Source organism: Labeo rohita, chromosome 21 (assembly GCF_022985175.1).
Source record: "Labeo rohita strain BAU-BD-2019 chromosome 21, IGBB_LRoh.1.0, whole genome shotgun sequence".
NCBI lineage: Eukaryota > Metazoa > Chordata > Actinopteri > Cypriniformes > Cyprinidae > Labeo > Labeo rohita.
In genome coordinates this window covers 2,016,127-2,039,035 of record NC_066889.1, presented here as the reverse complement: position 1 = coordinate 2,039,035, position 22,909 = coordinate 2,016,127, and the positions used below count along the sequence as shown (strand labels likewise).

At 35.6% G+C, this 22,909-nt stretch overlaps 1 protein-coding gene across 11 annotated transcripts in view; it reads left to right on the top strand.

The window, feature by feature from the left end:
• rapgef6 (Rap guanine nucleotide exchange factor (GEF) 6) overlaps positions 1-22,909 on the top strand; it is an 87,297-nt gene that overhangs the window by 43,883 nt on the left and 20,505 nt on the right. For all 11 annotated transcript variants that reach the window (XM_051092790.1, XM_051092780.1, XM_051092789.1 and 8 more), the window contains 10 exons: positions 7,235-7,363; positions 9,479-9,656; positions 11,169-11,305; positions 12,883-13,041; positions 15,463-15,615; positions 19,266-19,430; positions 19,520-19,627; positions 19,937-20,140; positions 20,229-20,337; positions 20,959-21,202. In XM_051092790.1, coding sequence (XP_050948747.1) covers positions 7,235-7,363; positions 9,479-9,656; positions 11,169-11,305; positions 12,883-13,041; positions 15,463-15,615; positions 19,266-19,430; positions 19,520-19,627; positions 19,937-20,140; positions 20,229-20,337; positions 20,959-21,202 — 1,586 coding nt within the window. The remainder of the gene's footprint in view (positions 1-7,234; positions 7,364-9,478; positions 9,657-11,168; positions 11,306-12,882; positions 13,042-15,462; positions 15,616-19,265; positions 19,431-19,519; positions 19,628-19,936; positions 20,141-20,228; positions 20,338-20,958; positions 21,203-22,909) is intronic.

The window sequence follows — 22,909 nt, the reverse complement described above, 5'->3', positions numbered from 1 at the left end:
AAGACACTTTTATCCAGAATGACTTGCATTGCATTAAAAGCATACATTTGATCAGTTCTATTTTGTTTTGCCATTTTTATTAGTTTTTGTTTGATTTCTTTGTAGTTTGTATTATTTTGTGCTGGAGATTGATTTGTTTTAGAACGTCAAGTTACTTGAAAAGTTTTATATAATTTTTTTCCCCAGTTTTATTTTACTTAAGAGAATATTTTTCATAGTTTTAGTTTTAGTTCCATATAATAACTAGGCGTGTAACGATGCACGTATTCATATTCAACCGTTCGATACAAGGCTTTCAGTTTGGTACTCAAACCGATGATTTGTTGGACTAATCCTGTTACATTTGGAAAATAAAAGAGTTTAAAGTGTGTGAAATATTATGTTCTCAGTGCCACTGTACTCAACAAGGCATTCCAACCAACGTAACAGGCAATGTGATTTTTGCTTTTAAACAGCTTGTAAATGCCGGTGCACATTTTACTTTCACTTTCAAATTTGTGGCAATTTGTTAATTGATTGAATTGACAAAACAGTATGACAGACTCACTTATATTAAACATAGAATGTTTAATTTTTTAACCAAATGAACACAAATGCAGATCATATCATCATATCAGCAGATCAAAGATCATACTGTATGATGTTAATTTTAATAAATAATAAAAAAGTAAAAATCAAGGAAATTTCTCTGGCATTTCCTTCTTTTTGCTGTATCAAAAATGTACCGTGACACCACTGTGTCGTATTGAACCGAACCATAAATTTTGTGAAGCGTTACAACCCTAATAATAACTGATATTGTCAGGTGACTGCAGAGTAAGGATATAAATTATGTGCCATCACTGATACATGACTTTACATAAAAAACATCTTCCTAGTATCTCACACATTAGTTTAGCCTCTGAGTCAGTCGTGATATGTGAATCCATCATCACAGGTCTAAATCTGATCCACTTCTGTACATGCACCATTTCTTAACATTTAGCTAACCCAATGGCAAACTTTTTGGAGGCTCTGACCTTTGTTTTTGTTGTGTTTGGCCAATGGTCACGCTTTCACTCATAGATTTTCTTTCAGTCAGCAGATCTGGTGAGTAACAGGAACTGGAGGTAAGCTGCTCTCTCAAAGTGCAGCATTTGCCTTGACTCATAATTTAACGATGGAAAGGAACGTGTTGAGACTAATGCTGAGTGTATTGATCCTGATCGCCTAACCTTCCTGTCCACATGACACCCTAGACCTCCCAGGATAGAGCAGCTAAAAGCTCTCAGCATCTGTTTGGATAATATTCAGATGGTAAGAGCACATCTTTTATTTGAAAGAAAGACTAGGTTGGCATTCGCAGACAAAAGCATCAGCATTCAGTCCTTCAGTGCCCCTTATAGTCATCTGTTTCCATCAATATACACTTTGGCTTTCACTCGTCTATAGGAAGACAGTGTTTCCTTTATAAATCCTCTCCAGCAGACACATTCTGGCGTGTGCTGTGTGCATTCAGGATGCATCTGTCATTCCCATCCTGATTCATTAGCTTTTGATCTTCCTATACTTGATGTGTGAAGGCAGATGGGATCAGATCAGCCATAATCATGCAATAAGAGTGTGACGTCATGCAGCTGATTGTGAGTTCAGGTTGAATTGACATTGAGTGTCTCTTTGTAAGGAAGAGACTTGGCTTTGCTCGTGGAGCGTAAGGACAGGGCAGGGTGCCATATGGCTGGCTTGTGCTCACATGGTGTAGGTTGGCACCTTGTTTGGCCCTGGATAGAACTGCCTTAAATGCAAACGTACCATCTGTCTGTCTGTCTGTATATCTGTCTCTCTGTCTGTCCATGCAAAACGTTCTAGCATGTCATTAAGCTCTTTTACTGTGTTGCTATTAGGGCCACATAGTTTGGGGGAAAAATCTTTCCAAAAAAAAAGCTATTTAAGATGCAGTTAGATTGAAAAAGTTCCAGGTTTGCTGTGCTTGTTTGTTATTAAGGCTTCAAGCATGTAGGGCTGAAACTGTATTCTAATTGTTAGTATGGCCAAGGATCAGCCATCTCCATGTAAAACTGATCGGACAGACCAAACCATAAGTCGTAGAGACTTGAAACTTGGAGGGATGATAGTACTCACCCATTTGGCCTGACGGAGGCGAACAGCGATCAAAAGTACAAAATCACTCAGAAATTTTTGGGTATTTTGCATTTTTTTGAAAAAACTACTTTTGCGAACTAGTCCTAGGTTTTTCGGCTGATCAGAACCAAACCAGTGCAGGAAGATTCTCTGGAGAGTGAATAGCAATAATTATCAAATAAAGTTTAACCTTTGACTCTCCATCACAAAGGGATGCCAAAACATGGCATCTTCACCAAACTCACAATGTGTATGTGAAAGGTAAATCGGAGATCACATGAAAAAAGTCGCTGAGCTTAGCCAATTGGTGGCGCTGTAAGAGGGAAAAAACATAAAATCGTCCATAACCATGCAACTGTTTGTCCTATCAACATGAAAATTGGTACCCGTGGTCTTGGTCCGAAGTGACACAAGCATCTGTAGGGACATTTGCGCATCTCAAAAGACATGGCCGCCATTGGTTGAACTTTGAGCACCTATTAGACAAGGTTAAATGAAACTCAGTGGGCCTAAAGGTCAAAATCAAATTTTTCAAGACCGTTAATGATGGTATATTGTGAGTTTTTTCACACATACGCGCAATATTCGTATCATACGATAGACCTCCTTGTTCTGAAAAGCTTTGCTTCTATAACCACTGCTGTCAGTCAAACCGTGAACTAGTCCTAAGTTTTTCACTCAATCTGAAGATATTTTAAAGAATGTTGGGGACCAGCAGCTGTTTGGTGCGTCTGATCACTTAGTAGTAGCAGCGCATTCTCCTCAACAACACATGATTGATGTCTAGTGTAATGCTGTGTTTAGGGGTGCGTATGTTTGTTTTGGGAGCTCAGTGTTGGTCTGGTTCATTCAGAGTTTAATGTGTGTGCTGCAGGGCTCTCCTCTGCTTTAATAGCATTAAACATGCGCTGCATTGATCATAGCTGCACGCTGCAGGGCTCATTTATGAGAGCACTCGCTCCCAGTGAATTAGTGCAGGAGGAAGCGTCTAACGAGATTCAGCCTCCTTTCACATGCAGCACTAATGCAGCTGGACGTCAGGCCTGCAGGACAGTGAACGACACAGTTTGTGTCCTGCTGCATGATCTGATCCGAGATCTGCTCTTGTTGACAGCACTACATCAGTGATGTGTGTTTTAATGGAGCGTGACTGTGTAGCTTGTGTCAGCTGCTGGAGATACCAGAAAACAATGCCTCATCTCACAGTTTTTCCCTAATGTGAATTGTTATTAGTGAGTTAATTAACTGAGTTGATTTTTAGTTGGGCTGCTGATTTAATGTGTTAATTCGGTGTGTTTAATTCTGGAAAAAAATAATGCGTTAGAATGATTAACACATTTAACGCAGCTGCCCAGATCTGTATGTGATCTCATATTGATGCGGCTGCTGATGAGCATGATGCAGGACGACTGACTGACTGTGTGATGGAGCCTATGCAATGCAGTTATATGCCCTAAAATCCAAGATATAAGCGTAGAAAATTCCCGTTGGGGTTTGTGTCTTATATTTATATCATGTATAATTTAGTTTAGCAAAATAGCAAGGGAGAGTGCTGTTTTTCCCGAATATCTGCATGGTTGCAAATGAGATTTGTATTTGTATATGTTTATTTAGTGCTTTGTTTCTTTTAATGGTGTGAGCACACCAAAAGTGAAGAAAATATTTGCATCATGTGATCGCTCTAAATTACTCATGGGATGATTTATATGTCACGTGCATGAATAAATACATTGCATATTTGCTGATTGGCTTGCGTGACAATGCGTCATGTGAAACTGAGGCATTTATTGTGCATTTGAGGCAATCGCATTCCCGTTTGTGTAATTCGCATCGCCCGGCAAATGATAATTACAAATTGCTACGAACTGTAATTGCTTGACAGCCCTAATAGATAATAAATTCAATGTAAGTAACTCACTGTTAAAATGTGCTTTTTTTCAATAATTTATTATAGTTATCATATGTGTCTTTTTGTATTTGATGGAGGCACTTACTCTTAAAATACGCAGTTGATGGGTCATACGAATAGAGCAGACAAGCGGTTTTGTTTACTACACACACTGAAGCGCGCGTGACGCTTGTGGTGATTTTGCAGCGAATGTCTCACTAAATGAGGATATAAATACATGAACAATATTTGCTAAGAGTCACTTCATGAGCATTTGACCATTCCTTTTTAGAAAAACTAGCGTTATATGATATACACACAGAAATGTAAAGGTAGACACGGCAACCCATCAAAATATAAGTCTGGTTTAACTTCAAGACATTGTGCCAGATTTATATTACTACTATTACTACTACTACTAAAATGAAACAAACATTATTTTTTAGGGTATAATCACACAACATTTCTTCCATGTTTGAATTTTAATAGTAAATTCCCCTTTGCCAAAAAAAGTTTGCTTAATTTTCAATAATTAAAAGATAAATTAATTTAATATTTTATGCCTTCATTTGAAAACCAGAAGATTTTAAATTCACAGCACAGAATTTCTGAGGGTAAAAAAAACTTTCATAAGGCTATTTTAAGAATAAATTTGAATAAATTAAGTATGCATTCAAATAATTAGACATGCTTAAACACAGAATTTGATAACAATAAAACATATAGTGAGAAAAAATAAAACATTTCATAAGGCCCTAAACATGCCATTTTTGTTAAACCTTTATTAAATTAAATAAGTTTCAAGATTTGAATTAATTAGACATGCTCTTTGATTAATAAAATTTAATTTAACCATTAAAAAGGAGTTGAGAAAAATTTAAATGGGAAAAATGGAATCCAAAAAAAAAATTAAAACGGAAAAAATGGAATTTGGAAAAAAAACGGATTTCATAGGGCCCTACTAATGGTTATAATTTCAGGGAATTTACCCTAGGAATATAGTTATTTTTCGCTTTTTTAACTGTTATAGTACCAACTTTTGCCCAATTTCCATAAAATGTTGCGTGCTTGTTTAGAATCAAATGTTGCATTAGCTTGCATGATTTTGTGAAGTTTGAGTTTTCTTTCAGAATTTATAGGCTTTTTGGTAGACCAGGTAAAGACCATATTTTTAAATGACCTTGTTATAGATGTCCAAATGCAAAAGTTCAACATTTCTTTGGTAACTGTTGGCTTAAAGAGTCCAGAGAATTCTACTGTATTTCTACTGAACTCTACTTTTTATTAATTTTGAGTGGAAAACCTACAGTAGGACTAGTTTGCAAAAATAATTTTGCTGTTGTTTTTGAATCCGGCACATGCTTTTGTCACTTGAACCCACAATAATAATCTACATTGCATAATAACAATAACAGTAAATCGAGCTGCTCAGAGATGTTGAAAACCCTTGATCATGAGCTGGTCATGTGTAAATGAACACAGTTCTGTGCTTCACTCTGAAACACACTGCGCAACAGTGTGTTTCATTACATCGCAGCCTTCTGCCATTTGCACTAAGCACTTATCGCAAGTTCAATTTTTTGACAGATGCTTTGTCAAAGCGATGTCGCAAAACACAACGATAGAGACCTGCTGTGTTTTAATGAGAAGTGTAAAAATATTTTCGTTTGTATTCATGAGAAACACTGATTCATGTACATGTTTTACTGTTTTATTAAGGCCAGTATTTGCCCTGGATTTTGTTTTCACCCGCACTTACAAGTCGGAGCGCAGGCCTCTGTTGTCCTGTTGATATGATGGTCAGTCTGAATGTTGTCTAGTCTAGACGTGAGCGCAGTGGGGAGCATGAATAATTCAGTGGAGTTCCCACAAGGACAACATCTCTTAGTGTCCCTGAGTTACATCCCATAAAACCTCATCATAAAACCATCACTGTTTTCTTAATTAACTGCAGTATGCGTATCCTTACAGTGAGGCTCAAACGCACTGTTTATGTGAATACCATGCATTTCCATCCAGGAGCGCGCATCAGTGCATTAGTCGTGTGCGAATCCTGCCGTATGGCTGATGTGGAGCAGGAGGCAGCATGCATTCATATTTAATCTCCCGGCATCATTAATTGAGGCGCAGGGGAGAGACCCTCGTGTGAGCGAGCACAGTACGACTGCAGCAATTAGCAGCGCCTCTCGTTTGCCCTTATGGCACAGTTACGAACCACGGATGCCCTTTACACAGCTGTCCGGCTCATTCACAGGATGAAAGGCCTGACGCACCAGCGCTCTTATCAACAGACGCGCTGGTTTCAACTCCTCTTGATCAACCACATGATGGTTTTACATGGAAAAATGTTAGAAAAGATGACAAATATTTGCATTTGTAACACTTTCTAAGGTTTGTGGGCAGAGTAGTACACACTACAAGTGCTCAGGCTCATTTATGGTACGTGTTCCATTCAAGGCCTTTCCGCTCTGTGTTTAATGCTTCTCTTCTTGGCTAAAGATGGAAAGCACTAAAAGAGCTTCAGATGATGTGGTTATTTTAACAACAGTAGCAGAAACACAGTAAAACACTCTCACTAAAACACTGCAGAAAGCGAGAATGCAGCAAATGCATTAATTACTTTTACATAAATTACATCAATTATTTTTACCTGTCATAAACATTACTCACAGTTTAAATAAACCAGGTTTTTCTCCATATAGCATGATTAATCAGCATGTTAAGAGTATTTCATAATAAACAATGTTATAATCATAAACTGTAACTTTGAAATTACTAGTTAGCTTTGTTGTTTGCTCATGACGAGAGCGTTTGGATTATTATGTACATTGTTTGTGTTTGGATGTTGCTTATTTTAAGCAAAATATAAAAACAACTTCAGACTTGAAGAGAAAAACCCAGTATCTTTTCTCAGTCACATGGGTATAAATGTAAAAAATAATAATATCCTAATAAAATGTCTGATCTTAATTTAATATTCATATCTAATTGGGCCCAGCTGATGAAACATCAGTTGCGTTGGCTTTTGGGGACCAGTATCCTAATCCTTGATGACTATTTTGTTTAGAGTTGTTTTCTGTCTGTGTCTTTAAGTAGTTTTATGTGTTTTTGAAGTCGGCGTGTTTTTCTCACTCACTTTCAGAGGCGGACAGGTCACTCATGAGCTGCATTATAAATGATGTCCTCAATTCAACATTTCTCATTTCCTGTCTCCTGTCTGAACAGCTTCCTGGTGACCTCAGTAAGATGCACCTGACAGACCACCCCCACCAGCAGATGCACATGCCGCCCAGCCAATCAGGATGCAGCATCGCCAGCGACTCGGGGAGCAGCAGCCTATCAGACATTTACCAGGTACGGCCGCTTCATCGTTTCATCGGTTCCTCTTTTACTTTCTCAGTAATCTGGGCCTTTTCTGTCCTTCCTGTCTCAACAGCAGCTCAATAAAGCTCTATCTGTCTTTCCTTTCATACATATGTTTTTAGACCGACGATCATAGATTAGTTGCTGATCTGATCAGTTATAAATAATCTTGATAAAAAATAAATGGCTTATATACAGGTTTGTGTTTTGGTCAGTGCTGATGGTCATATATAAAAAATACAGTCTAAGGGTGAAATTTTGCTACCAGTCAAAAGTTTTTATGATTTTCAGTGTTTTGAAATAAGTCTCTTCTGCTCACAGAGCCTTGTATTTGTTTGATCCACAATACAGCAAATGCAGTAATATTGTGAAATATTTTTACTGTTTAAAATAACTGCTTTCTATTTGAATATATTTAAAAATCAAATTTATTCCTGTGATCAAAGCTGAATTTTTTTAGCTTTGCAGTTTTCAGTGTCACATGATCCTTCAAAAATCATTCTGATATGCTAAAATATTTAAAACAGTCTTTTTTCAGGATTCTTTGATGAATAGAAAGATCCCAAAATAAGCATTTATCTGAAATAAAAGGCTTTTGTTACATTATACACTATAGCATTCAAAAATTTTATATATACTTTTATATATCAGTAAAAAAAAGTTTTGTGTGTGGGGGGAAGGAAATGATAGAAATTAATACATTTATTTAGCAAGGATGCTTTAAATTGATCAAAAGTGATGATGAAGACATTTCTATTGTATTATATGTTACAAAAGGTTTCTATTTCAGATAAATGCTGTTCTTTTGAACTTTCTATTCATCTAAAAAAAAACAGAAAAAAATTGTTTTCAACATAATTTTTTTTTTTGCGCAGCAAATCAGCATATTAGAATGATTTCTGAAGAATCTTTTGACTGGAATAATGATGCTAAAAATTCAGCTTTGAAATAACAGGAAAAAATTACATTTTAAAACATATTCAAGTGGAAAGCAGTAATTTTAAATAGTAAAAATATTTAATTTTGTTTTTGCTTGGTGAGAAGAAGAGACTTTAAAAAGTATTAAAAATCTTACTGTTCAAAAACTTTTGACTGGTAGTGTAAATTAACATTTGATTGACACAGAGTACATAGAAAAACCAGCAAAAATGTGAAAACATGCTTTGACAAGCTGTCATTTGGACTCTTCACGAGCCTGATGATCATCATTTGATGCTGATATCTCGAAACGGTCAAGACTGATTCTTTAGCTTCACAAATCAGTTCTTTTTGAATTCACAAATCAATACTCTCCTAATACTAAACACAGTGTTCAAATGGAAAGAGCCTTTCCTGATGCATTAGATTTCCACTGACAAGAGAACGAGATATAACGATAATTCTGCTTATCTGTAAGTACTGAATGATGTCAGACACATATGCACATTCACTGATTACATGCGTATATTTTTTAAACGCATTTTAATGGCATAGTGCAGCCCATTATTTAATTACTGGTCAAATCAGATGTTTGGCAACACCAACAAAATCAGGTGATTGCATTAGTGTTCACAAACCAGATCTGTCTGAACTGTCACAGTAAATAAGAGGTTTATGATTTGTATGACTAAATATGAATCATATGAGTATTAAAAGTTAAGATGCATTAGGAGTGTGTTGACTCCCTCTGGTGTTCAGATGTTTTGCTGGTCATACAAACAGTGAGAGATGTGGAAAATACTGCTCTACATTGTTCACATGCATGATGTGCATCCACGTTGTATTGTGGACTATCCATAGACTATTCGAACACATGACAGACACAGAGCTCTGAGATGCAGTTTGCTCTAAATGTCACTGATATTAATAACTACAGCGCTGCACTTGGAGCTTATGAAAGGAGAACATGCAAATGTAACGCTGGAGCTGATATTTGCATTCAAAGCTTGAATCAGTCAACCTCATGCAGGTTTCTCAAAAGTCCCTTCTTAGCAGAGATTACATTGACATTAATGACAAAGGAAGTGCTGAATAGCAGCGAAAGCAGGAGTCCAGTGGGACACAAGCCTTGTGATTTCCTTTCCTAAAACTGAGCAGCTGCAATCAATGCTGTTTGTTCTTCTGCAGGCCACCGAGAGCGAGATGGGTGACGTGGATCTGTCTGGTCTCCCCGAAGCTCCTGTGGACTCTGAGGAAGAGGAGGAAGATGAGGATATCGAGCGCTCCTCGGAGGCTCTTCTGGGCAGAGATCTGGTGCGAGAGTGTCTAGAGAAGGATGCGGTGGATCGGACCGATGACGACATCGGTAAAGAGCTCGGTTGTTGAGGAAAGAAAACGGGCAACAGGGTTTTTGCAGGTCTTAAGAAGGGGTTAAGTTGATATTCAGTTTAAATTCATTGTTCCACAAATCAAGGCCTAAAAAGCTTTTAAATTAGAGCAGAAAATGTCACATTGATAAAGTCACGGCATTAAATGTTCCATGCATTGCTAAAAAATGTATATCTTCTTCAGTATTTTTGTTTTCGAAAACAAAATATCTAAACATCCCTTAAATCAAAATGAAGATATGAAGTCTTGTTTTCTGAGAACTGGAACAAAATTAAGCGAGTAAAATATACATACACACACACATGCTGGCGTTTAAATCTTTGGAATCAGTAACATTGTTAATGCTTTTAAAAAAACTCTCTTATGCTCATTAAGGCTGCATTTATTTCATAAAAAACAGAAAAAACAGTAAAATTGTGAAATATTATTGCAATTTAAAATAACGTTTTTCTATTTTAATATACTATAAATATAATTTATTCCTGCGATGCAGAGCTGAATTTTTTAATAGCCATTTCTCCCGTCTTCAGTGTCACATGATCCTTCAGAAATCATTATAATATGGTGATTTATTTATAAATACTGTTCTTTTTAACCATTTATTTATCAATGAAACCTGAAAAAAGTGTCACAGGTTCCAAAAAAAATATTAAGCAGCACAACTGTTACCAACATTGACGATAATTTAGCATATTAGAATGATTTCTGAAGGATCATGTGACACTGAAGACTGGAGTAATGATGCTGAAAATTCAGCTTTGCATCACAGAAATAAATTATATTTTAAAGTATATTAAAATAGAAAAACATGATTTTAAATTGTAACAATATTTCGCAATATTAGTGTTTTTTCTGTACTTTTAATCAAATGATGCAGCCTTGATGAGCATATATATAGAGAGAGAAAGTAAAAGTTTATATATTTTCCATATTCTAGCACTAGAATATGGAAATAACTTTATGTATATGTATATATATATATATATATGGAGAGAGAGAGAGAGAGTAAAAGTTATTTCCGTATTCTAGTGCTTGGGAGCAGAGCTATTAAGCTATATATAAGCTATTACACTTAAACTTAAGCTTTGCTTTTTTTAATTGTGAAGTTGTGTTTTCAAACTTTGAATTATTACTAATTCAACACATTGCCTGCTCTCTAGTCATTTACATTTAGAGAACATTGATGTATTGTGTTCCTTTCAATTTAGATCTTAATTTGTCCTTACTTGCTCTTAAAAAGCTCTTTAAAAAGTCATAATTTACTTCATAAACCCTGCAGAAACCCTGTTGAAGTGCTCTCGTTCACTTGAATTGAAAATTAGCAGAAAATCAGCACTGCACATAATTATCATGAAAAATGTTACAATGCCAAACAGTTTAATTCGAACAGAGTTCATTTATATTCTACACAGTAATCACTTCTTGATTTTTAGTTAAAATGAAAGTCACATCACACTCATCAACATCTCTCTCTCATCTTTCTCTACAGAGCAGCTCCTGGAGTTCATGCATCAGCTGCCGGCATTCGCCAACATGACCATGTCCGTCAGGAGGGAGCTGTGTCGGGTCATGACGTTCGTGGTGGTGGAACAGGAAGGCACCATCATTCTTCAGGACAAACAGGAGGTAGCCATGCCGATTTGAATGAAGTCTTGTTCAGATGCAGACATTTGACATAAAAACAAATAGACGTCTCTATGATCTTCCTCACACTGTCATGAGCCCCAAAAACATTGATCTGTGATGATCTGACACTCCTTTATTCAGAGATCTGGACTGTTGTTTTAAGAGTCGGTTTATTTTTATAGCACATTTCACACACATAAACATGATTAAGAAGAGAGTGGACAAACGATTCATGAAGACAACAATAAAAAGAGTTGGTAATGACGCTGGTGTTTTTGAGGTTGAGCAGTCCGTCATGAAACCGAGTAATTATGTTAGATGTCGGACCACAGGAAAGACTCTTTGAAGCACGTCATAAATGAGTTTAAAGGAGAGCTGAGAGGGAAAACGCAAAGAGACATTTAGCCGTGTTATTTGTGTGTGGGCTACAGTGAAGGTCAATGAGACAAACACGCTTCTGTGCGGATGAGAAGGAGACAGAAACACACAGAGTGAGAGCAAAGGTCAAGATATTTCAGCACACACACACATTTTCACTTGAATGGAGCCACTTCACTTTTTCAGGCTAGGCGATATGGCCAAAAATGTTATCACAATATTTATTTCCATATCATACAATATCTTTTTTTTATCACAACACTCATTTAGTATTACTGGAAGAATTACAAGCTTTCCATATGTTTGTTAGAGATTGAATAAATGAAAAGGTAATTTGTTTGTTCACAATTAAACTCCACAGAGCTCCCTTTTAACTTGGGGCCCCATGAAATCTGTTTTATTTTCCACTAAATTCTATTTTCCATTATATTTTTGTCCTGGATTCTGTGTTTTATGGTTTAATACAAATTTGTCATTAAAAATTAATCAACAAAACTTTAACAATTTAATCAGACTTTTTAAAATGTAATGAAATTAAAAAAAAAGAATTTGCAACATTGCATTTTTATTTTTTGTCAAATAAAGTGATGCACAACAGCACTGTATAACTGCATGTTAAATACCTTGATTTTAGGATATTTCTTAAATTATTATTATTATTATTAATTAAGAATTGAATATACAATAGTAATATATTTCTGTCCTAATTTCTTTAAATTAAACTGGACTTTTATTTTGATGGGTTGTCATGAAGATCTTTCCGTTTTACTTTCAGTTTCAGTGAGTATTTAGTGGTAGTATTTAAGTGACTCATAGAGCAGATCTGGAGATTAAGTTTATATGTTCACGTCCTCATATATTGAGACACAGATGCTGAAATCACCATAAGCGTCACTTGTGTTTGAGTTTGTGCATCAAAACTGCACCATTCATTCACACAGAGACACACAGAACATACAGAGTTAGCCTAGTAGTGACATGCACTGACTGATGCTGTCGCCTTTATTTATACTGTTAGATTAATCCATTTCGAGTAAAAAATATGAAAAAGAACTTATTATTGTTATCTACATTATTTTGGTCCCTGGAATGCTATCTCAGCTGTTGTTCCCCACAATACCAGCGTCTGTAATAACCAATTTGACATGCATAAAACTCATTTGACGTGTCTTGTGATCAGTGCACTGTTGTGTTTGCAGCTGGACCAGTGGTACGTGATCCTGAATGGTGCTGTGGAGATCAGCTATGGAGACAGTCGAACGGAGATCCTGTGCATGGGCAACAGCTTCGGAATCTCACCGTCTCTAGACAGACAGTTCATGAACGGGGTCGTGTGCACTAAAGGAGATGACTGCCAGGTGAGAGCATGCATGTGAGCCCATTTCTGCCATGCAAGAAGAAAATCGTGGTTTGGGAAGTCATAATTATGAGATTAAATAGTCATTATGAAGTAAGTCAGAATTATGAGATATAAAGATATAAATTCTGAAATACTGTCACATATTATAAGATGATAAAATGTAATTTTTAATTATAAGATAGAAATTATGAGTTACAAGGACAAAAGTACGATGAAAAGTTAAAATGAAAATGATTCAATTATGAAATAAAGTAGAGATTAAAAGAAAATTTTGACATGCTAAGTCATAATTATATGTGACCCTGGACCACAAAACCAGTCATAAGTAGCACGGGTATATTTGTAGGAATAGCCAACAATACTGTACATCATTATCCTACCGTTTGATTAGTAATATGCATGGCTAAGAACTTAATTTGGACAACTTTAAAAGGGATTTTCGCAATATTTTGATTTTTTTTTGCACCCTCAGATTCCACATTTTCAAATAGCTGTATCTCAGCCAAATATCGTCCTATCATAACAAACCATACATTAATGGAAAGCTTATTTATTTAGCTTTTTAAATCTCAATTTCAAAAAATTAACCCTTATGAGTGGTTTTGTGGTCCATCTATATATTATATCAATGTACTATAAGATATAATTATCTTGTAATTATGAGATACATTTAAAATTGTCATAATTACGAGATAAAGTCAAAATTATGGAGTATTATGTATTAATTGTGAGATAAAAAAATATGATATATTAAGTTGCAGTTATGAGACGAAGCCGAAATTCTAACATACTATTTCATAATTATAAGCTTAAAAAAAGTAACAATTATGAGATAAGACAAAATGAACAAAGTCGAAACTAACGAAGCTAACATATAATTATAATTATGAAATAAGAAGTAGAAATTATGAGATAAAAAGAGAAAATAATTTGTCAAAGTTATGAGATAAAGTCAAAATTATGGAAAATGATGTATTAGTTATGTATTATGAGATAAAAAGTCAAAATTGTGATATATTAAGTTTTCATAATTATGAGATAATAAAAAAGTAAGAATTATTAAATAAAAAAAGACAAAATTAACAAAGTCAAAACTAACGAAACTAAGTAGATATTGAGATAAAAAGACAAAATGACGTACTAAGCCATAGTATAAATATATCTATAAATATATATAATATATCAATGTACTATGAGATACAATTAATTTGTTATTATGAGATAAGTTCCTAATCATGACAAACTGTCATAATTATAAGATAAAGTTGAAATGAGTCTTAATTATGAGATTAAAAAACAAAAACAAAATTATGATATATAAAGTCGTAATTATGAGGTAAAGCTGAAGTTACTGTATTTCATAATTATGAGGTTAAAAAAGTAACAATTATGAGACAAAAAGACAAAACTGACATATAATTTCATATAATTATGAAATAAAAAGTTGAAATTATGAGATAAGTCAAAATTATGAAGTCAATTATGACATACAAAACTATAAAAGGAGCAAGGTTATTTTGAAAGTCAGTGGGTCCAAAAAGCTTTGACTTTTTGATGCAGCTTGAAGGTGAGTAAATGGTAACCGAATGTTCATTTTAGGGTGAACTATCGCTTTAATGTGCAGCACAAACCACCTGTGTGCATTTCTCATTGGTCAACAGTCTGCATCACAACACACAAGTTAAAACTCTCTCACGGAACGCCAGTTTCACAAACCCTCACAGTTTCCCTTTACATCCTTGTGACGTGCCTTTCTTGTTGAAATCAGTGTTGTGGGAAAGTACCAACCCTCAAGTTGGTCCAAACCTGAATGGTTTTTTTTTTTTGCAACATTTTGAAGAAGCTACAAATCTTCAAAAATCATTTAATAGCTTAGTATAAGGAACTGACTGAAAGTTAAATAATTAACAAGATCATGTGTTCAATTTCCAGGAAATGCATGAACTGGTAAAAAATGTATAGCTTGAATGCAATGCAAGTCTCTCTGGATAAAGCCATCTTAATCCCTTTGACATTGAGCAGTACTGGTTTTCAACGAAAAAACAAACAGATCAGTGTGTAATAAAGTCTAAGAGATAGGAATATCAAATGTTGCAAGATGGCTCATGCAGACTCTCACTTCATCCGGTTCAATCAGAGTTGTAAGTGAGGAGTGTTATCACTGACCTTTCACAAAGTGCTGTGGTCAGGGTCCGAATGCAAACGCCTCCTAATATAGCAGCACTGCTGATTCTAAAATAAAGACTCCACCTCAACTTCCCCTTATGCCTTGAGTCTGGCGCTCAAGCACATCCTCTTAGACATGTTGCACTGAGTGCCTCCACTCATGAGTTGGTGCTATGAGTATCCGTGTGTGGTGCAGACTAATCTCCTGCTCTACTATCAGTTCATTGCTCTTCCTCATGTTGTTGTGGACCAGTTTGTGTGCATCGCACAAGAGGACTACTGCCGCATCCTCAACCATGTGGAGAAGAACACGCACAAGGTGGAGGAGGAGGGCGAGATCGTCATGGTGAAGGAGCACCGAGAGCTGGACCGCAGCGGCACCAGGAAGGGACACATCGTCATTAAGGTGAGGAAGAGTCTTCGTAGTTTACAATCGATTACTGCTTTGTACTGCAGTTGTAGGATCTTGATAACAGTTCATTTAATGCTGGTCAGAAGGATGTGGCAAAAATAACAGGTGATGATCGATTTGAAAAAGAAGCATCGCATTAAGACACTAACCCTTAAAGTAAAGCCTTGGTAAAGATGGCCCTTGATCACATCAGACAACGGTTTAAAACCCGGGCAAGAGACTATAGGCAAAACCACTGGTTTTTTTTTGTTGTTGTTGTTTTTTGTTTTTTTCATGCACTGGTCAATTTTGAGATTTTGCTTCCGTCTTCTTTCAGATTAGTGGATAGAAAACATCCAAAATAAACATTTTACACTTCGTTTATTTGCATTTGCAGATTTTAGTACATACTTTTAAAGAGGGCTTTGTTCATATGTCATTCACCTGATTTATATAAATATTCTATTCCTAAAAACATGGTGACCCAAGTGAAAAAAAAAAATCCTAAAATATATTTGAAATACTTTTATTTCATGCTAAGTATACTACAAATACATGTACATATTATTTTAGTATACTAAACTGGTATATTTAAAGTCTGCTAAATTGGAACCAGTAATTTTGTACTTAATGCACTTTAATTGCAATTAAGTGCGATTGTGCACTTTAAATATTTTGAATTTAAAAAACGATATTATTCAAAGATTAAACAATCCTCTTTAGAAGTGACATTAAAACATATTTTTGGCTTAATATTAAGAAATGTGCATTGTGCACAAGTAGTACTCTAAATAAAGTTTAAGTAATTAAAATTTTTATATCTGTAAGTCTTGAGCGATATGTTTTACTGTTGATATTTTTACTTGGGGAGGATATTTTTTTTTCTCTCTGTTGACAGTATTTTCTGATTTGTGGAGTGATAAATAAATAAATCCAAAATCCTTTCTATAAATACCTTTAATATGCCAACAAAATCAAATAAAAACTTTGAGTCTGGCTTTTTATCCCATGTTCAGGTTTCTGATCTGAAAATGTGTGTGAATTATTACATATTTAATTAGCAAAAGTCTCATTTACATATTTGTGACCCTGGACCACAAAACCAGTCATAATGGTAAATTTTTGTTTAAATTGAGATTTAAACGTCATCTGAATAAATAAGCTTTCCATTGATGTATGGCTTGTTAGGATAGGACAATAAGTGTGCAAAAAATCAAAACATTAAGAAAATCGCTTTTAAAGTTGTTCAAATAAAGTTCTTAGCAATGAATATTACTAATCAAAAATTAAGTTTTCATATATTTACGGTAGGAAATTTACAAAATATCTTCATAGAACATGATCTTTACCTAATACCCTATTGATTTTTGGCATAAAAAAAAATATTGGTAATTTTGAGCTATACAATGTATTGTTGACTATTGCTACAAATATACCTGTGCTACTTATGACTGGTTTTGTGGTCCAGTGTCACATTTAAACATGACATTCTGAAAACGTTTAATACAAAATGTAACATCTTAATATACTGTGTTTAGTTATGGTGAAATGTGTTCGTTTAAAATGTTACCCTGTTGACCTGTGGTGGATTGCGCTTCTGTGCAAATTCAGCTAGACTGGACTTGGCAGCCTAAACATTTCCCGTTTTTCTCCTGCCACAAGTGTTAAAGCAGTGCTTCCTGTCATCCTTCAGATCTGTGGTGGCCGAGCTCTCAGAGCAGAGGCGTACGCGGTCAAGGTTCAGTTTCAGTCCAGCCGGATCGGTTTCTGATCCTCTGGAGAACGGCTACTTTTCGTCATATCTGTATCATTCACGAGCCGTTCTGGGGAGTAGTTGATTACATGCAATCTGGATTACGTAATCAGATTCCGTAATTAGAGTATATTACATTTTAAAATGCTCATAATCAGATTACAGTTACTTGTTTTATGGATTACGTTCTCTTTTAAATTTTCCCTTTTCAAATTTCTTTTAAATCCTACTGTGTGCCATACCATTTAGCTTGAACTATGTTCATAAATGTAACTAAACACTGATGATGCATAGCTGCAAAACACAATGTCGTCATCATATCCAGTAACCTTCTCTGGGGAGGTTACTATTCCAGTAATTTAACAGTTTCCATGCTTGTGTCAGTTAATGATCATTGACATGCAGATAAACAAGTATAATATTAGTGTTAAAGAATTTGAAATATTTTTATTGATCATTTTTATGATTTAATTGTTAGTTTTTTATCATCTCACAAACCCACTACAGTTCTTACTAGGGATGTAAAAATATTAAAATCTCATGATACAATAGTATTGCAATATGAAGTCCACGATACAATATTTCTTGCAATATTTAAGAAAAAAAAAGACAAATGAAAAATGGAAAAAAAAAAAATACATTTTGTACATTTTAAAGTTAAATTATTCTATGTAATGCACTTTGAGAGTTCCCAATTAAGAGTGCCAACCCATTTTCTTAACTAAAAAAAAAATTAAGTCAGAAAAAAGTCAGTGAATTGACTTGTACCTGAACTTTAAAGGGGATTCAGCCCTCTTTTTATTTGTGATATACTGTCTCAGACTAAATTACATTCACACTGGTGTTTTAGAAAGCCAAACAAGCTCAAATATAATAAAAATAATAATAACAACAATGACAGTAATAGCCGTATATTGTAAAACAATATAGCACTGCACAATAAATGAAAATGAATAATTCATAGGTATATTAGTTTTGCATTACGCTACAGCAGGGAAATTACAATACTTCTTTCCTAATTTCTACACTTGAAAAAGATGTTTTGAATTTGGACTGCAGTAACGTTACCCATTTAAACCGCTCGCTGTCAGCAATTCATACTGCACTTTTAAGCTTTTATTTTGAAGGAAAACTCCAGTAATCATCTGCTGTGAAAATAAAGCGTAACTGACTGGTGGCCGTTGTGCTCCCAAATGCACACTAAACTCACGTACATACAATAAACAAGTTCACTGCGTTCATTCACTGTGAACGGAGGTATTCTGAGGTGTGGAAAACACCAGACTTCTTAAAACAGACTTCTAGAAGGGATTAAGCCATGTTGGGCTTTTGGTTTTGGTTCGTTTGACAGATACTGTCAAAGCATAATGGCCCAAAACACAACTTTAAAGACCTCTTATATAGCATAAGAAGTTTAAATATATTTTAAAAACTACACTTTTTGCCCAGAAGACCTATTGTTTCACATCATCATGTGACCATGATAATACTGAGACAGTTTTGCTATCACATAATGATACTAATAATACTGTTTCATCCCTAGTTCTTACATTAAGCCCAGTTTGGGAAACCCCGGTGTTATGTAATGTTTAATGCATCTTATGATGTTGATGTCAAAAAAAAAAAGTTTTTCTTTCTCTTTCCTTTTTTATCAGTATGTTATATTTAATAGTAAGTTTAAAACAAGTTAAAACAAAAAGTAGTCAGAATACATTACCTGAAATGAGTAACATAGATTATGTTACTTATTACAAATTTCATCATGTAGTCTGTAATCAATAATAGCCTTTAATTTGTAAGTAATCTACACAGCACTGTAACAGACCCTAGCAACCGCATAGAAGCCACCCTGTCTGGGGTTTACAATCTGCATGCATGCTCACTATCAGGTGTTTTGTCTTGTTCGTATCAGGGCACTCCTGAGCGTCTGATCATGCACCTGGTGGAGGAGCCGTCAGTGGTGGACCCCACATACATTGAGGACTTCCTCTTGACGTACCGCACCTTCCTGTCCAGCCCCATGGAGGTGGGCAAGAAACTTCTGGAATGGTTTAAAGTGGACAGTCTCAGAGACACGGTCAGTATCTGTGTGTGCGTAAGTCTTACACTGTTGTTTTTGTGGTAGATAATGCTTTGCATGTGTTGACATATTTTGGGATCTTGCAGGTGACGAGAATCGTGTTGTTGTGGGTAAACAATCATTTTAACGACTTTGAAGGCGATCCGGTAATGACTCAGTTCCTGGAGGACTTTGAGAAGTTACTGGACTCCTCGGTGAGCCTCAGCATCATGTGTACATTTTTACAGACATTTGTAATGATAAAGTTGCAAGTTACTACATTTAAGACATCAAATAACACTGCAGTTAAAATGATAATCAAGTTCTTTCATTTTAGTATGTTAGTCAACACATCAAAATAAGTGTACTTCTTTAAAGCACAACAAAGGATTATTAAACCTCCTTTAAGACAAGTCATTTCATTCAGAGCCTTTTAGGCAGTCATATCAGAATATATTTGCAGTATCATAAATAAATAGGAGTGAATACATTTCTTAAATATGCATCATTGAACTGCGTCACAGAAAATGAAGGGCCATCTGCGTCTGCTGAACATCGCGTGTGCTGCTAAAGCCAAGTGTCGTCAGATCACTCTGCAGAAGCCGTCCAGAGAGTCTCCGCTCTTTTTCACAGTTCAGGGCGGCAGTGAGCGGGGCTTCGGCATCTTCGTCGAAACTGTGGAGGAGGCCAGTAAAGCGGCAGAAGCAGGGCTCAAGCGTGGAGATCAGGTACAGATTACAGAACGCACTCAGCACGGAGTAGCACTTAACGTATAAATATTTCAGCATGAACACATTGTGCCTCGTCTGTCCTCAGATCATGGAGATTAATATGCAGAACCTTGAGAACATCTCGTACTCCAAAGCCATGGATATCTTGAAGAACAACACGCACCTCTCTCTTACTGTGAAGACTAACATCTTCGGTACGTCACAGAACATACAGATGGTTCTTATATCACAGTACTGTGGAATGCTTCGTTTTGATTGGCTAACAGAGATGTTGAATTAGTTTCCTCCAAATTACCAAATTTAGTGTTATAGTGTTATATTTAGTATATAGTGTTATGTCAGACATATTGTTTATTTAACTGTTGTATTAAATCAATATTTCATTTACAAACTCCTTTAAAAATCATTAAAAGCTGTCACTCATTTTAGTTCATCACAATCTCACAAAGTTCCATTGTAATCAACGAAGCTCTCTACATTGCACAATAAATCTCTTATTTATACTCTCTCTACACTTTGTTTATGAAAGGATTGGTGAAATATATCTGTGATACATTGCTCAACGTTGCAAAAACACGTAGAAACCTTTGGAGTTCACAATGGTGCACCTTAATATTATTTCATAGTCGCACGCAGAAGTTCTCAGTCGCAATTGTGTCATTTTATTTTTTTTAATAGTTTTTCTATTTACAGTGTGAGCATCAAACCAAATCTCCAGGTGCTCCAATGAGAACCAGACTGAAAAACTTCTGTGCATCCCTAAAGATAGACATAACAGTACAACTTTCTCTGTACGAATGCATTTGACTTTGCAGTTTTCAAAGAGCTTCAGAACCGCGTGAGGAACGAGAAGAAGAACGGTGGTCCTCACATCCCTAAGATTCAGGAGAGGAAGACCAACCGCTTTTCCATCCCGGATCTGCCCGGTGACTTGGAGTTTCCCTCGGACAGTAAGAGCCGCAAGAAGTTGAAGGCCAACACGGTTTCTGGAGGACGCAACAAGATCCGTAAGATGTTGGAGAAGACCAAATTCAGCATCCTGCCTCCGAAGCCCTTCAGGTAAAGATATTTTCTTGTGTGGATGATGGTTCAGAGTTTACTTGAATTCATGTCCTCTCATGAGCCTCCATTCGGTTCTCATGGAGTTACACGATTTGTCCATCAGCATCACGACTGCCGCCACACTGAGAACATGAGCTGCTGCTCTCTAAGTGTCTCTAGAGGTGTTTCACTGCATGGTAATCTCACGCTCTAACAGGGTTTAAAGCGACCTCGGTCCATCCATCATTTTGGTCTCTCCATGAATGAGGATGGAGGATGCAGATGCACCGGTCACCACTGGAACTCTTGAAAACATGTTTTACTCATATTTCATCCCACAATCATTCTGCGTAAACTAAATCAATGTTTTAGGGCAATGAAGAGTTAAAAAGTGCCATTTCATGACTGTTAAGCACATTTTTCACTGCTGTAATGCGTCCAGATGTTATACTTTATTTAGAAAACTTCAGGCAGGTGTGTTTGAGCTGAACTATGAAATAATCAAATTAAACCAATTAACACAAAAATACAAACAATTCTAGTCATGAAGTACATGTTTATTCACAGTTTGAAAGTTTTTTTTTCTTTTAACTTAATCAAGATCTGAGATAAATTATCCATTGTTGTTTTTCTTATGGTTATTAAAGTAATGCAAGTAATAATAACTAAAACCTTTTTAAGATTACACATTTACATTTAGTCATTTAGTATCATTTAGTGGATTCTTTTATCCACAGCCATTTACAAATGCTAATAGAAGCAATCAAACCAACAGAAGAGCAACAATATCTACACTATTTGTCAAAATATTTTTTATGTTTTTAAAGACGTTCTTCTGCTCACCAAGCCTAAAGAAAAAAAGTAGATAGGATAGAAGTAGAAAGTGTTAGAGGGTCAAGTGCAGAAATAGAAATCGTTCCCAAGTAGATTTCCCTGTTTTTTTATGTATCACCATCACTGCTTGTTAGGACAAAACTTTAAAAAGTTCACCCTTCACTTCACCCTTCCACAAATTAAGGCCTTAAATAGCTACAAATAGCTGTCTTAAATGTTGCATGCACTGCAAAAATGAATATCATGCATATTTGTCTCGTTTTCCCATTCAAATATCTAAACATCCTTAAATCAAGATACATGCTTCATACACAGTGTATGTTTTATTTTTGGATGCTGGGGAAAAAATCGGCCCAGTAGGTGTGTGTGACTGAGTATGAGTGTGTGTTTGAGCACTTCACGGGCTTATGTTTGTGGTTCATCTCGGTGCTTGATGCTTGTACTGGTTTATATCACGTGTCTTCTGTTTTTATGGCTGCTTCACTGCACAGGGGACTGTTTGGGTAAGAGACACCAGCTCAACACTCTCTCTCTCTTATCAAATAATCATAAAGTCATAATGTTGGGAGTAGGGCAGCACAACCACTGCCAGAAGCGATCGTTTGCGTGAACATTGTGTTTCATGTTGTTTCATTCTCATGTCAAGTGTGTTACTGTTTACTCTTGTTGTGCATGTTCACAACACATTTCAGTGGCACCTTTCCTGTGTGTTCATTAAGAGTTGCATCACATCCGAACCAGGCACTACATTTCCAACAGCCAATCAGAGTTATATACAGTTATAGGGATTTTTAACCGGAGCCTTCATGGCAAACTAGCAACATGTTAACTAAAGCTGTGATTGATAAGGAAGAGAGCGCTTGTAACATGTTGTGCCTGGTTAGGTGTTTT